This window comes from Palaemon carinicauda, chromosome 17 (assembly GCF_036898095.1).
Source record: "Palaemon carinicauda isolate YSFRI2023 chromosome 17, ASM3689809v2, whole genome shotgun sequence".
In the NCBI taxonomy this organism is placed as follows: Eukaryota; Metazoa; Arthropoda; class Malacostraca; order Decapoda; family Palaemonidae; genus Palaemon; species Palaemon carinicauda.
The window spans coordinates 60,753,630-60,771,034 of NC_090741.1; the positions used below are offsets into that span (position 1 = coordinate 60,753,630).

Sequence of the window (17,405 nt, forward strand, 5' to 3'; positions counted from 1 at the left end):
TTGTGACACAGTTCCGGTAGGCCCTGCTGCTTCCTCCGGTGCCTTAGATGACCGCAGAGGTAGCAGCAGTAGGGGATTCAGCATTATGAAGCTTCTTCTGTGGTAGATAATGTGGGAGGCTGGGCTGTGGCACCCTAGCAGTACCAGCTGAACTCGGTTGAGTCCCTTGTTAGGCTGGGAGGAACGTAGAGAGTAGAGGTCCCCTTTTTGTTTTGTTTCAATTGTTGATGTCGGGTACCCCCCAAAACTGGGGGAAGTGCCTTGGTATATGTATGTATATAGTGACCATACTCCACCTGAATTCCCACGAGGTCCAAAACACTTAATTCATGAAAGTTTTGGTAATTTCACTTCCTTAACTAGTTCCCAATTTTCCCTTTTTATCACATGCCCAAGCCATCTCAATCAATCTTCCGCCTGTTCAGAAAATTTATCTGCTTTCCTCATTTTGTGATATTGTAATGTACATGCAACAAACAATGCACATACAGATTAAGAAGGATGCCCCATCAACATTTTCTTCAATACTACAATCGCCAACGGACTCTACATGAAAGTGTCGTTCAATGTCAAAAGCTAATTTAAACTGTATTAGCATTCCGTTATGATGTTATCCATTTTTAAGACAATGCCAACCTTCTCGACAGACCATTGATTGTAAACATGCAATTGTTATCCTTATGTGAGCCCCTGGGGGCTATAAATAGCTGCATTGTCTCTGGAATAAAGTTACTTGTTAGTAAGCTGTCTCCCGCAGCTCCTGTCACAATATTATTTTTACACACATTTAAAACCTTAAAGATCACAACTTCATAGTTATAGGATAGGATCTGTATTTTTACAGGAAAAGCTCACATACTCACTGCTTAAAGAAGCTAACGCTTTACACATAAAAATTTGGCCTGCTTGTCAATGGCATCACCTTGCCAGCACAGTACAGTAATCAAGGAATTCCCTTCCATAAGATCCACCTCATTATTACCTTTTTCATAATTCCACCTTGATTCGACCCTTATAACCCAGTATATCAAAGAAGTAATGGAAATGTTACAACTCTTCCGAGTTTTGCTTCTCTACAGTATTATTATCCTTCTCTATCTCTCCACTTTCAGTTGTTCTACTTGTGAACCACTGAAATTCATACCCCACTGAAAATGTGCAATCTTAAACATAACTTCTGACTATCTGTTCTATTCAATAAGCAGTAAGACATTACAGTCTTTCCCTCATTTAGCTATTTCTAACGCTCCTTTCAATATTTCTATTATTATTACAGTATTACCGATATCATTACTGGCTAAGCTACAATACTAATTGGAAATGCAGGATGCTATACGCCCATCAAGCAAGAGAACTCTAGCCCAAGACAGTGGAAAACCATGGTACAGAGGCTTTGACACTACACAAGCCTAGAGAACACTGGTTTGATTTTGGAGTGTCCTCCCAGAAGAGCTGCTTACCATAGTTAAGGAGTCTCTTCTACCCTTACCAAGAGGAAAGTAGCCACTGAACAATTTCAGTGCAGAATTTTTTTTGTTATCTTAGTATAAGTAAATTACAAAGCTACATTGGCAAATGATAAATGAAAATTTTTTCTAAACCTTTCATTCAGCACTGAGAGAGAGAGAGAGAGAGAGAGAGAGAGAGAGAGAGAGAGAGAGAGAGAGAGAGAGAGAGAGAGAGAGAATGACTCACTCCTACTTGTTTTAAAAAAGTAAATAAGACATTAATCATGCAATATAAAATTTGAGAGGAACATTAAAACCAGGAATCTTACCTCTTGAGATGAGAAGACATGCGTTAGCAAGATAGAAGGGTAATTTGGCATTCATTACCTTTCTCACACTATATTTACCCTCTCGCCTACTGTAGCTGCTGCTGGTAGATTACTGGAAAACGTCCATGCTGAGAATTTACATAAACATTTGATAAAATTTCCACTCAAATTCTTCAAAAGTTAATGTGCATTGATGCTAATTATGAAAGCAATCCAATCTTAACTGAGGTTTATATTCTCTCACAATCAAGATTTATGAAGCTTACAGGTTTTAGCTTTAATTATTTAACTTAATATATTTACTCAATATGAGTAAATATATAGTCAAACTGAATAAAAAATACAGATAACTTAAAACATCTTAAACCAACATTGATCATTTGAAAAAAAAAGTACTTGCTACATTTAAACATTTTAGTCTTTCAGTTTACCCCTCTTTATATTATAAAGTACAATTTATCAAATAAAATCTACAAGTGGTAGGACAATTGCGTACTGGACATTTGCATCCCGGACAGTTGTGACCCGGGCAATTGCGTCCACGGACAATTGCATCCCCGGACTTTTTCGTCCCGGAAATTTGCGTACCTGTACTTGTTTTTAGTGACCAGTTAATATTTGTTAAAAGATACGGAAGTGACTCTGTCTATCTGTATGTCCGTATGCATGTATATATGTATGTATGTATGTATGTATGTATGTTATCGTTCGATTACAGAAATACTAATTACTGTTTATAAGATATATGGCATAAAACCACTGAAGCACAGAACTGAAAATTACTGTACTTAACTATCATTTTACTTTTGTTTTTACGTAGACCTTTTGAAAACAATTCCTGATTTCTGTAGAAGCAGAAGAGTCATTTAGTTCATGGAAGTTCAACCTTAGTTTTCTTTTTTATTTACTTCTGTCACATAGTGGCGAGTTGCTAAGCTATTTTTTTTTACTTGTGTAATATATTATATAATTTCATTAATTTCTAGATTTTCTTCTAACGAGAAATAAGATGGTCACTATTCGCCTACAGCCATTCATTGATCAGTACAATTCCGAAAACAAATTGTCTTTCCTACGAGGAGTTGCTCATAACATGCATACCTTTTAGGTATGAGCTTAAAAGTAGCTATCCCAAGTCATTATTGAAAAAAAAATATGACCTAATCTTTTAAGACATAGAAAATTCATGGTGTATACATATGTATAAAAATTTTCAAATTTATAAAGTTTTAAAGATAAAACATGCAAATGAAATATTGTTGTTTCGATATATATATATATATATATATATATATATATATATATATATATATATATATATATATATATATATATATATATATATATATATATATATATATATATCCTTTCGTGTCAAATATGGCTAAAGGTATAATTATTGTCAAAGCATGAAGTAAAAATCTAAATTATTTGATGCCATTAAAACATATGCATATTCAGTGTGGATAAAGGTATAACTAAAATTACTGTGTAAAAGTATAGAGTAAAGGTAAAGATAAAAAGCTTTATAGAATCAGTAAAACACACATACAGGTACGTAAATGTCCGGGACGCATATATCCGGGGACGCAATTGTACGGGACACAAACGTCCAGTACGCAAATGTCCTAGAACCAAATCTACAATACTTATTAAACGATTGTTCAGCAAAATCTAAAAATACTGGCAGATCCAAGGTTCATGATCCCTATCAAAACATAATTTTCTGTCTTCCATAATTTCAATCTTGAGTGTTCTGGATTTGTACTATTGGTACTAAAAAAAAAAAAAAAAAATAACCCACAAATTAAATCGTTTATGACCGTTATGCATGGATATGTACTATTAAAGTACTGTACTGTATTACGAATTTGAAGTACAACATAGATTTCATCCTTCTATGCTTTGGATCCATAGCTCTTAAAGACGTTCCTAGGTAAATTTGAATCTCTTATCAAATTACTAGCAAATATACTTAAAGGGATAGTAAAAAAAAAAAAATGAAGAAATACAACAAAAACTATGAACTTTATATATTTTAATAACCTTGTATAGTAAAATAAGTTTATACTCATTTTAAAAAATTTCATGTTTTGTAGTTTTGAGGGATTTTCCAGTCATCCTCAAAATCATCGAAAGTGATTGATGATATCTCTTCCTACATGACTAGTCCTTTCATCATGTATACAGTACCACACTCTACCAAAAACACAGTACTGCCTGTAAACCCAGAGATGTCATACAAGTAGCAATGTTTTCCATCACTCAATTGTCAGACCATTGTTAAAGTGTGTTTGGAACTATAGAAGGTGTACAGTATGTAGGTTTACTTTTGAATGCAGTCTCTTTTCCGCAGTGCTGGTAGTGATTGCGTAACAAAAACTTGGAAATAATGACTGTACAACTTTAGGAAATAGGTAAATTCACATGGACCAACAAAGAACTATACAGTACTGTCCTGAATCGATTACATAAAGTTCTGGAGAGCTTTTTATTACCATGACCAGCAAGAAGAAAAATACAACAAAGTATACTTTATTGTTGGCATTTAACTAAAGATGATTCATCATGCACTCAACTTCCAAATACAATACTGAAATACTGTGCAGCACAAATAAATAGTAGCAGTTTTTCAAGCACAAAAGAAAATGCACTTTATCACTGGTACATGAATACAGTATAAGTGCAATCAGCACCGCAATGTGACATTGTCCTACTACAAGAAGACAAACACTAACAGCCTGTTTCAAATCAGTACATTTTCTACAAACAGAACAAGAAAATGCATATGATAGACATAACCCTTTTCATATTAACTACAAATATTGAGAATCTCACGGTTAATGACCTTCTGAAAATGGAATTATGAAGCGAGTAGAAATTCATTATAAAATAAATGCAGCTGTATTTTTCCATAACGCTTCTTTAAAAGAGCATTATATTTTCAATATTCCATAGCTTAAGATATTTCAAACAGTAAATATCTTTAGACAGTAATAAGGATCTCTTCTTACATAACAGCTAACACACAAATCAGAATCAAGAAACAGTTGACAGCACTTAGGGTATAGAGAGCAAAGCAATCTAGACCAGATGTTCTAATGAAGACAGATGTCCAAGCAGTCTTTGCCAGTGCTTGCCTGTAAGGGACCGTGTGTCAAGAATGGTGTTGTGAATTTCTTCAACCTCTGCAGCCTGTACTGCGATGGGAAGACTTTGGTTGGACTGTGTCTATTTCCATCTCCAAGTGGACAAGGTGCTGACATGGGGTACAAACAAACTTCTCAAAATTTATTCAGATCCCCAGATCCTCACAAAACTTGAGAAAAAGGTCCTTGTGGAGCTAAAGCTGGGACAGACTTCGCAAGTTAAAGCCAGTTGTCGACATATAGAAGAAGTCTTACTCTCATCACTTGTGCCCAGGCTGACACCAGTGTGAACACTCTCGTGAACACGAGGGGTTGTGGATAATACGAAACACAGAGCTCGAAACTTGAATCTTCTCGTTCCCAAAGAGAACCTTTAGTATTTTCTTTTGTTTTGGGGGATTGGAATTTAGAAACAGGTGTCCTTTTGTTATACAGACAAGAAGTTATTCAGTCTTATTGTCTGAAGGACAGTGTTGGGATTTCCATCTTGAACTTGGTTTGCAGAACAAAGACGTTTAGATGGGACAGGTTAATGACTGGTCTCCAACCTCCCGACAGCTTCTGTACTAGAAACAGTTTACTGTAAAATCAAGGAAATGAGTCATTGACCTCCTTGATTACTTTCTTGCCCAACACCTTCTTGACCTCCTCCTAAAGGAGTAGGACTTTGATGGAGCCACTTGAATACAATGAACGGCTCGTCAGCGATAGAGAGGAGGGTGAGAGTTAGTGAATTGGAGGTAATATCTGCTACGAAGGACCTCTACCCTCTAAGGTTCTGCCCCATCGAATTGCCACCTCGTAAAACGACTCGACAGGCATCCACCGACAGGTGGTGACATGGGGAGATAACGTCATCCTCTTCTACCTCGCCTTTGTCTGCCGTGAGGTTGTCAGAGGCAAAAAGGCTGGCCCTGACATTTCAATCTCTTGTATAGGGGAGTGTCATTGTCACTCTGTCTCATTCTCATCGGTGGATACCTTGGTGGCAAGTTCTTTTGTTTAGCAGGCATTGTAGAAGGCTGCTTGAAGGTGGCAGCTCTTATGATGAAGGAAGCTTTACTTGTTTCTCCCACTTCTCTACTCCTACCTCCACCTCTTCAGGTGGAAAGAGGCAGGCAATCTGTGTTAGTGGGGTTTTCCTCAAAGACATAGAGTAATACGAGGCCATAAGTCTGACAGACTTGTTGACCACTACATCTTGGCATTTCTGTACCCAGTTGCTTCACTAATAGGCTCACTGGTGTACCAAAAACTCCCACCGCATTTGCTCCCGAAAGATCAAGCTCATCAAGTTGTTTGCATATGTTAGGATCCGCATGATTCCCAGATACCGCAAAATATGATAGCATTCTGGACCAGTGGTTGATCCAAGAGGAAGCCTGCAAAGCTGACATTGTTAATGCCTCAATGTTCATGGCCTTCAAGGCTGAGAAAACTGATGGTTGCTCTACGAATCTCTCTGCTGATGTTCCTCGAGGTCAGGGTGACTACCTCATGGTTTAAGGGGAAAGGAGAAGAAATGGCTCCAAACAGGAGTTAACTTAGAGGAGCGAGCTACTAACAGGGAGTCTTTGGTAGCAGAGACCTGTGCTTCCAACTTCTTAATAGTCTTCTTCGTTTGTCGTGACCTAGGCAGCTCAAGGTGTTGCTTCGAGCCATGTTATTTCAGAGCATCACCCAATTCATTAAGTTTCCTGACGAAAGTCCATTTTCTCAGGAAAGATTTCTCCTCTTCAGGTTCACTAGAAGTAGACTTCAAGGGCTTAACCTCGACAGATACCAGCAATTCAACGGCACAGAAAGACTTGACGGGTTCAAGGGAAGCAAGCCTTGAATTCTTTGGTGGATTTGCCTAAATCGAATCTCCAAGTCTCTAGCAGATGATACCCATCTAGTTTTCCACTGGAAGAGTCTTCTTTTTTTTCCCTCGACTTTCTCCCCTTTGGAAAAGGAAGAGAATAAATGGGGGAGTCTGTATCCTCCCCTATAATTGAACACATCCTAGCTACCAACATTAGTTCTGTAAGGTGTGGAATTCCCTCCTCGCTTTACAGAGAAAAGACAAGTAGCTCTGATAGGCGATTAGGTTTGCGTACGTGCGTATGCTATTAGTTAAAACCTTTGGTAAAGGAGTGGACAGTCACCCTATGGGACCATTCGCTCATAGAGAACTTTGAGAGGCGTGTTCTCAAGATGCCTTCTCTTCCTAACTTGTACTGTCACTCATAGAGAAGACTGCTTCTGTGGGGGAAGGTGAAACGTAACATACGTTACAGTACTCTAAAGGCGCGTGTGTCCGTGTATGTGGATGACGCGTTTCTTGGCTGCATGCTGCTTGGTGGCGGGTTTCAAATCCTTGTGGTGTATGTTCTTCACTCACATCTGGGACCTCATGTGCCTCAGTTTCACATGCTTTGAGGTGATGCACTTCTGCAAGTTGAGGAAGCGCTCCTGGTTGATGCGTTTGTTGACGGCACACTTTAACCTTGCATGCTGCTGGGGCACCTGTTATCCAGGCACCGCACCGGCAGTCGCAGGGCTACGGGAGCTCTTTGTTGATCTGTGTGCCAAAGTCATGCACTCAACTGGGCTATAGCCTGAAAAACTGCTTACATCATTCTCAGAATAGTAAAGAGAAAACTCTGTGATAGAGTCTCTATCATAGGAGTCAACGCTCATGGGCGGCAAAAAGGGTGTTGGCACACCAGGGGACTTCCATAAAAAACAAGAGCTTCCACCAGGATTGCCAAAACTGAAAAATGGAGCTCCTTCTCAAGGGGAGGCTTCTCTTTTTCTCTAGGGGAAGCAAGGAGGTTTACTGCCTTGAGAACGTGCTCTAAGGACACAAGGCTATCGGGCTTCTTCAGCTTGTCATCCGAAGAGTCAAGCGAAGAATGGCCGGAGTGATGAGTTTCAGAAGTCGGGATTTCACTGACTTTCCTGACATGAGGTCGTACTTGAGGAAGAACAATCTCGCCCACTGGAAGGACAGCCACTCCCTGCACACAACACAAGGCAAGTCCAAAGTCCAGCAGTGCCTCAACACAACAGACATAAAGGGTGACAATCAATCTCAACCTTACTCATAAAGGTGCCACAGTGTCAATCCGTGAGCCCTGGACACGTCTGCATGGTGCTTTGTTGTTTCACTCTTAGACTGTAAAGAGAAAGAAATATTAGTGAAATACTTCAGGGCGGTTGTAGTGCATCAAGAACACATCTGTGCACCTCAATGGCCAAAATCAGAAATGAGGCTTTGTGCAGTGACAGACCCATACTACCAGTGGCTATTGGGCGGTGAATTCAAGAACCTTGATAATTCTTCATTTGTCATTTACAGCTTTAACCAGACTCTAACACCTACTAAAGGACTTAGGTTTGTATAGATAGGAAAAATTTTAAATCCTTTTAAAATTTGTGATGTTGGATTCCAATAAAATTCACACAATAAATGTTAAGGTATATTTTTCTTTCATTTATAAATCATAAAAAGCATAAAAATCCCTATTCTGAATATGGACTTGAATAATGTAGAGGACAAAGCATAAACCTCTTGTGACATAACATGACAAATAACCTATCCTATATACATTCATTACTATCCTAGAGCAAGTAATGTAAACTGTATAATAATTCAAGTTTTCAAACGCCAACAGATAAACAGATTTTGCAACAAGGACACTTTAACTCTGTGGATCCTATGATGTACTTTGGCATCGTCCGTTCACGTAAATGCTATATAAAATTTATTCAAGCTTCTTAATGCATTTTTCATTATGTCATTGTTCCTTGACCAAAAGTTATGAGCTGAAAGCTGGATAACCAGAAGGTTAAACTAATCAACAATTACCAAAACTGAAAAAAAACATTGACACCGAGAAAAGGATGAATATTCATATCAATCATCATTAATTTATTGTCTAAAATCAAAGTAGAAAAATGGATTCAACAGTAGTTGGCCTATATAATATTTTCCTAAATTTTATAATGTCATAATCTTTTTTTTTAATTTTTGAAAAAAATAGATGCATTTTCACTACCAGTTTACTATATACCTTATAAGCTTCAATACACTTATCTGTAAACTCTTTCAAGAGTACTGAACTGTACCAAATAAAAATAGAAAAACCTCCATGGAAACTTACTTCCAAGATCAAAATCACCTCAAGATAAATATAATCTTGCACAAATAAACATTGAATAGTTTAAAGTCTACCTACGATATATCACATGTAGGTTACTAACGTCCCTTAGATATAAGTTACGATTTATATTTTGTATTGCATTATTATTACATAATTAAGGAAGCAAAATCTCTACACAAACAAAAATGAGTCCAAGAAACCATAGGAAGCAGATGAAGAATACAGGAAAGAAAGCAATGCATCTGGGAGTTACAGAAACAATGAGAGGAACTACTTAAATTAAAAATACCAGAAAATTTTTATCTGAAGGAAATGAGAACAAAATGCATAGATAATGAATGAAAACAAACACATAATATGAGAAATGACAAAGTAATGCAGATATTAACTATCAAAAGACTGAAAGAAATGAAAAAGTAATGCCCACATTAACTATCGAAAGACAAAGAAATGAAAAAGTAATGCCCACATTAACTATCAAATGATTGAAAGAAATGACAAAGTAATGCCCAAATCAACTATCGATAGACAAAGAAATTACAAAGTAATTCCCACTTCAACTATCAAGAGACTGAAATAAATGACAAGGTAATGCCCACATTAACTATCGAAAGACTGAATCATATGCCCATGCGAGGTAAAAAAAAAAAAAAAAAGAAAAGTCATATCTAGCAAATCATCGTCTGAATGCCTTCTTGGATAGTACACTATAGCATTCTTTTACTTGTATAGAACTGTACAGTTAAATTTAACTTATGGTACTTTAGAGAATGTACAGATGGAACCTCTGTACACTGCTCTGAATGGTACAGTATGATTTATCATTACAAGCTTACACCAGCTCTTTTTAAACAAATAAAAAACATTTCACTTAAATTAATAAAAACACAAACAAACATATTCCCAGTAAAGATGATGAGCCATAGGAAAAATGGATGAAAATGGAACATGGTAGGTAAATGATACAATAATTTCTCACCATTTATGTGGAAATTTTACATATATTTGATATAAATTACTTGTTCTCATCTTCCCGCCTATCATATCAAACATATAAACAGGATTACAAAACAAAAGCAAGATAAACATTAAATTAATAAATCACAACACGAATAGTTGTTAGAATACAGAGTTCCTGTATGTAATGAGTCTCCATCATCAAAGAAACGAAGGCATAAGACATAACAAGGGTAGCTACAGGGTACAACATAACATAACCTATCTTAATATGCCAGGTTTTGCTAAACCAAAGATGGAAGCTTTACCTAAAATGAATGCCTAAAACCTCAACTGAATTCTAGGACTTACTTAAATGGGGGATTTAGCCCCCAATCAAACCTAATCTAATTCACCATAAATTATATCTCTCTGCCCTTCTATAACCCATTATTACTTAAATTATATAATTGATATTGATCAAGACATACTATTTAAAAATATAAATAAAATAGCCAGACCCTTCAGCATAAGCTGTTACAGTTTTTGCAAATCTAAGTTAGCTGCTGAATTTGCCATCTACTGTACTTATATTTTTATGACATAAGGCAAAGATTTTGTGTCCAATTAGTCCAACTAAGATAACGTTATTGATGACGGCAGTCATTCACGAATGAATAGAAAAAACTTCATTGACATATTTTTCTTTTTCTCTGAAAATATCTTGAAACCTTTTTGAAAATATATTTTTTGGTTAAAACTATAAGTACCTAAGATTTAACTATTTAAATTTTTTATTCAATTGGAAGTTTCGGAATTCATATTGCACTTAACACTACGCCATGTGCCATATAACTGAAGTAGAAAAGAAAGTCCACAAAGGATAGAATACCAAGAATTTCATTTTGCAAAATTTTACTGAAAACTAAGTAAAAAAGAAATAGCATAAAGCCTTCTTTGTTGATCACACCCTTCACATGCCTGAAAATTCTCAAACACTTCCACAACACTTAAAATATTTTCAAAAGCTTCATATTCCTAAAGAAAAAATTACTTAATTCACTTACGGAAAAGATGAAAAATCAGTAGCTATTTGACCTCAGGTCATACAGTCTTGAATTCTGTTTTAGCGAGTGATTAAAGTATCAATCACAACCTAAAGTGGTGACCCTTTGAGAGCTTCAGCAAGCAACTTTTGATGGGACTGACGACATAATAAGGATCTTTTATCTAAGGATGAGTTTTGCGTGACAGGGATTCCACATATACAATATGGCAATGAAATGCATGATTACTGGGCTTTGTGTGAATTAAATACTTTCCTATATAAATATCCATGACTTCCTAAAACTAACCGATAACAACTCCAAAACAAAAATATATATTTTCTTCTCATTTCATAAAGAAGAAAACAGCAGGCAAAGGAAGAACTGCAATGACTCGACACAGGTCTCATTGCGCTGCTCAGTCGAGTGGTGGAGCTACAGGTGTTCCTGTGGCCACCTGAGGAATGGTTGGACCTGCAGGATGATTTGTGGTTTTCAGCGTAGAACCAATGCTCTTGGTTATCCTGTAGCACACAGCTCTCATGATTGCCATCCACACCACTACACTGATCTGTAAGCAAATGACTACATCTTAACAGCCACTCTGTAGCTGTTTGACTCGACTTGCAGCAATAATTCAAGTTACAGTATCCATATTTTCCTATGGTAGGGGTGTAACTTCAAATACTGTACAGTATTTGGACGTTGTAAAACCAGAATTTTGTACAATTCAGACAAAGTTTGCAAGAGTTTATTTTATGGATAGCTATTATTACAAAGTACTGTAATTGCATAAATGAAAACAAGCATAGAAAGATAAACAAAATATCAGAAGCTTAAACAATTAAATTCTATCTTAAAAGCCCTTAGGGAAAAAAATTTGAAAGATGTCACACTGCATAATCTTGCACAAAACAACAGCTTAAAATGGGCATTATCTCTCTGGAAAATAAGGTTTAAGGAGTTCACACTTAACACACTAAAATAATATTATTCTTAATGCATGTAAGAAGAGTACAGAAAAGATATTACAAAAATCATATATTTCATATAGTTAACCCTTTTACCCCCAAAGGACGTACTGGTACGTTTTACAAAACTCATCCCTTTACCCCCATGGACGTACCGGTACGTCCTTGCAAAAAAATATTTAAATTTCTTTTTGCATATTTTTGATAATTTTTTGAGAAACTTCAGGCATTTTCCAAGAAAATGAGACCAACCTGACCTCTCTATGATGAAATATAAGGCTGTTAGTGCAATTTAAAAAAATATACTGCAAAATGAAATGTGCTTGAAAAAAAATAACCCCTGGGGGTTAAGGGTTGGAAATTTCCAAATAGCCTGGGGGTATAAGGGTTAATCATCTGCTTATAAGTTACATAAAAAAAAAATCTGTATATAGAATTGCAGAGGCTTCCATCTCCTGTAGCAGAAGCAGAAGTAGTGAGCAGATCTTTAGGTCTAAGGAAGTCAGTCTAATTATTCTTCTTGCATTAGCAATAACTTCATCCCAGTGCTTCATTAATTCACAGTGGTTTCTTTTAATCAGATTGCTATTAATATGTGTACTTTTACTCCCTTTTTGAGTGGGAATACCTTAATGTTATGAAAATGATATTTTAATTATAAAATAAATTTTTGAATATACTTACCCGGTGAATATATAATAGCTGCAACTCTGTTGCTCGACAGACACATACATAAAAAACTCGCCAGCGATCGCTATGCAGGTTGCGGGTGTGCCCACCAGCGCCAACTGTCGGCCAGATACCACTCTCGATGTAAACAAAACCTTCAATTTCTTCTCATCCCACTGCGTCTCTATTGGGGAGGAAGGGAGGGTCGTTTAATTTATATATTCACCGGGTAAGTATATTCAAAAATTTATTTTATAATTAAAATATCATTTTTAAATATTTAACTTAGCCGGTGAATATATAATAGCTGATTCACACCCAAGGAGGTGGGTAGAGACCAGAGTTAAATATGTTTACATCGTATAAGCTAAGTGTTTTTTCATTTTGACAGTTATCAATATAACAAAACCAAAATAAATAGGTACCTGGTAAGGAAGTCGACTTAGACGATTACTCTGCCTTGTAAGTACGTCTTCCTTACGGAGCCCAGCGATCCTCTTAGGATGCTGACAGACTCCCAGGAGCTGAAGTATCAAGGGCTGCAACCCATACAACAGGACCTCATCAAACCCCTAATCTGGGCGCTCTCAAGAAATGACTTTGACCACCCGCCAAATCAACCAGGATGCGAAAGGCTTCTTAGCCTTCCGGACAACCCATAAAAACAACATTAAAAAACATTTCAAGAGACAGATTAAAAGGATATGGAATTAGGGAATTGTAGTGGTTGAGCCCTCACCCACTACTGCACTCGCTGCTACGAATGGTCCCAGTGTGTAGCAGTTCTCGTAAAGAGACTGGACATCTTTCAAGTAAAAAGACGCGAACACTGACTTGCTTCTCCAATAGGTTGCGTCCATTATACTTTGCAGAGATCTATTTTGCTTAAAGGCCACGGAAGTTGCTACAGCTCTAACCTCGTGCGTCTTAACCTTAAGCAAAGATCGGTCTTCCTCACTCAAGTATGAATGAGCTTCTCGTATTAATAATCTGATAAAATATGACAAAGCATTCTTTGACATAGGCAAGGATGGTTTCTTAACCGAACACCATAACGCTTCAGATTGGCCTCGTAAAGGTTTAGTACGAGTTAAGTAGAACTTAAGAGCTCTAACAGGGCATAATACTCTTTCTAGTTCATTGCCTACGATCTCCGATAAGCTAGGAATATCGAAAGATTTAGGCCAAGGACGAGAAGGTAGCTCATTTTTGGCTAGGAAACCAAGCTGCAGAGAACAAGTAGCTTTTTCTGACGAAAACCCGATGTTCTTGCTGAAGGCATGAAGCTCACTGACTCTTTTAGCCGAGGCTAAGCATACCAGGAAAAGAGTCTTAAGAGTGAGATCTTTCAGGGAGGCTGAATGTAAAGGCTCAAACCTGTCTGACATGAGGAATCTTAGGACCACGTCTAAATTCCACCCAGGTGTAGCCAAACGACGTTCCTTAGAGGTCTCAAAAGACTTAAGGAGGTCTTGCAGATCTTTATTGTTGGAAAGATCTAAGCCTCTATGCCGGAAGACCGAGGCCAACATGCTTCTGTAGCCCTTGATCGTATGAGCTGAAAGGGATCGTACTTTTCTCAGGTATAAGAGAAAATCAGCTATTTGGGCTACAGAGGTACTGGACGAGGATACGGAAACTGACTTGCACCAGTCTCGGAAGACTTCCCACTTCGATTGGTAAACTCTAATGGTAGACGCTCTCCTCGCTCTAGCAATCGCACTGGCTGCCTCCTTCGAAAAGCCTCTAGCTCTCGAGAGTCTTTCGATAGTCTGAAGGCAGTCAGACGAAGAGCGTGGAGGCTTTGGTGTACCTTCTTTACGTGTGGCTGACGTAGAAGGTCTACTCTTAGAGGAAGACTTCTGGGAACGTCTACCAGCCATCGAAGTACCTCGGTGAACCATTCTCTCGCGGGCCAGAGGGGAGCAACTAACGTCAACCTTGTCCCTTCGTGAGAGGCGAATTTCTGCAGTACCTTGTTGACAATCTTGAATGGTGGGAATGCGTAAAGATCTAGATGTGACCAATCTAGGAGGAAGGCATCTATATGTATTGCTGCTGGGTCTGGGACTGGAGAGCAATAGATTGGAAGCCTCTTGGTCAGCGAGATTGCAAAGAGATCTATGGTGGGTTGACCCCAAGCCGCCCAAAGTCTCTTGCACACATCCTTGTAGAGGGTCCATTCGGTTGGAATTACTTGACCCTTCCGACTGAGACAATCCGCTAGGACGTTCAAGTCGCCCTGGATGAACCTCGTTACTAGGGAGATGCCTCGATCTTTTGACCAGATGAGCAGGTCCCTTGCGATCTCGTACAGAGTCAATGAGTGGGTACCTCCCTGTTTGGAAATGTACGCCAAGGCCGTGGTGTTGTCCGAGTTGACCTCCACCACCCTGCCTCGAAGGAGATTCTCGAAGCTTATCAAGGCCAGATGAACCGGCAAAAGCTCCTTGCTGTTGATATGCATGCTCCTCTGACTCGAGTTCCACAGACCTGAGCATTCCCGACCGTCCAGCGTCGCGCCCCAGCCCAAGTCCGATGCGTCCGAGAAGAGAACGTGGTTGGGTTTCTGAACTGCCAGGGGAAGACCCTCTCGTAGGCTGATATTGTCCTTCCACCAAGTCAGACAAGTCTTTATCTTTTCGGAAATCGGGATCGAGACCGCCTCTAGCGTCTTGTCCTTTTTCCAGTGAAAAGCCAGATGGAATTGTAGAGGTCGGAGGTGTAGCCTTCCTAGCGAGACAAATTGCTCCAGGGATGACAGCGTTCCTACCAGACTCATCCAAAGCCTGACTGAGCAGCGTTCTTTCTTCAACATCTTCTGGATGACGAGCAGGGCTTGATCTATTCTGGGGGCCGACGGAAAAGCCCGAAAAACTTGACTGTGAATCTCCATCCCTAAATACAGAATAGTTTGGGATGGGACCAGCTGTGACTTTTCCAAGTTGACTAGGAGTCCCAATTCCTTGGTCAGATCTAGAGTCCAATTGAGATCCTTCAGACAGCGATGACTGGAAGAGGCTCTGAGAAGCCAGTCGTCCAAATAAAGGGAGGCTCGGATGTCCGATAAATGGAGGAATTTTGCCACATTCCTCATAAGCCTCGTAAACACGAGAGGAGCTGTGCTTAGGCCAAAGCACAGGGCCCGAAACTGGTACACCACATCGTCGAAGACGAATCTCAGAAAAGGTTGGGAGTCTGAGTGAATGGGGATGTGGAAGTAAGCGTCCCTTAGGTCTAGAGAGACCATCCAGTCTCCCTTTCTGACCGCTGCTAGGACTGACTTTGTGGTCTCCATGGTAAACTTCGTCTTTGTGACAAAGACATTCAGAGCACTGACGTCTAGCACCGGTCTCCAACCTCCTGTCTTCTTTGATACTAGGAAGAGACGGTTGTAAAACCCCGGTGATTGAAGGTCCGAGACTTTGACCACCGCTCCCTTCTCTAGCAAAAGAGACACTTCCAGTTTCAGGGCTTGTCTCTTTTCTTCCTCTCGGTACCTGGGAGAGAGATCGATGGGGGACGTCGCTAGAGGAGGTCTGCGTACAAAAGTGATTTTGTACCCCTCTCTGAGCAACCTCACAGATTGTTGATCTGCGCCTCTCTTCTCCCAGGCTTGCCAGAAGTTCTTGAGTCTGGCACCTACTGCTGTCTGAAGTTGCGGGCAGTCAGACTCTTCCCTTAGAGGACTTGGATCCTTTCCTCTTTCCTCTCTTCCCTTCGGCACGAGCACCTCCCCTGCTGGAGGCTCTGCCACGAAAGGGCGGGATAAACCTGGACGCTGGAGTGTCTATCCTAGGTCTAGCAGACAAGGCAGGCAAAGGGGGAGCTTTGCGAGCCGAGGACGCAACTAAATCGTGGGTGTCCTTCTGCACTAAAGACAAGGCAATTTCCTTAACCAAGACTTCAGGAAACAAGCACTTAGACAAGGGCGCAAAGAGAAGCTCAGATCTTTGGCATGGCGTCACTCCTGCTGACAGAAAAGAGCACAGAGACTCTCGTTTCTTAAGGACTCCGGACGTGAATGAAGCGGCAAGCTCGTTGGACCCATCTCGGACGGCCTTGTCCATGCAGGACATAATGAGTAAGGAAACATCCCTATCGGCAGAAGAGATTTTCCTACTCAGGGCTCCCAAACACCAGTCCAGGAAGTTAAAGACTTCAAACGCCCTAAATATGCCTTTAAGAAGGTGGTCCAGGTCCGAGGGTGACCAACTAATCTTCGAGCGTCTCATGGCAAGGCGGCGGGGAGAGTCTACAAGACTTGAGAAGTCGCCCTGGGCAGAGGCAGGAACTCCCAAGCCGAGAACTTCTCCCGTGGCATACCAGACGAGAGTTTAGATGGGGTGAAGGCAAACGCCGTCTTCCCTAAACTCCTCTTGGTCTCTAACCAATCGCCTAACAGCCGTAAAGCTCTCTTGGATGAGCGAGAGAGAACGAGTTTAGTAAAGGCAGGCATGGTAGCAGGAACGCCTAAGACAAACTCGGACGGCGGCGAACGAGGAGCCACAGAAATAAAGTGATCAGGAAACAACTCTTTAAAAACAGCCATGACTTTTCTAAAGTCCAAGGATGGTTGAACTGCTTTAGGCTCATCTAATTCTGAAGGCTGATCCTCAGGCTGTGGTTCAGCAACGTCCTCATCTGACAGTTCCTCATCCGATAACTGATGAGAAAACGGCAAAGGTGTAGGCAACGTTTGACTCGCA

At 39.5% G+C, this 17,405-nt stretch overlaps 2 protein-coding genes and 1 pseudogene across 2 annotated transcripts in view; all 3 read right to left on the bottom strand.

The window, feature by feature from the left end:
• The window catches only part of LOC137656812 (mitochondrial thiamine pyrophosphate carrier-like), a 615,169-nt gene that overhangs the window by 116,339 nt on the left and 481,425 nt on the right, over positions 1-17,405 (bottom strand).
• The window catches only part of LOC137656101 (uncharacterized), a 505,345-nt pseudogene that overhangs the window by 69,852 nt on the left and 418,088 nt on the right, over positions 1-17,405 (bottom strand).
• The window catches only part of LOC137656807 (guided entry of tail-anchored proteins factor 1-like), an 87,086-nt gene continuing 78,117 nt past the window's right edge, over positions 8,437-17,405 (bottom strand). The window contains exon 6 of the mRNA XM_068391118.1: positions 8,437-11,627. Within this exon, the coding sequence (XP_068247219.1) occupies positions 11,475-11,627 (153 nt within the window). The 3' untranslated portion in view covers positions 8,437-11,474. The remainder of the gene's footprint in view (positions 11,628-17,405) is intronic.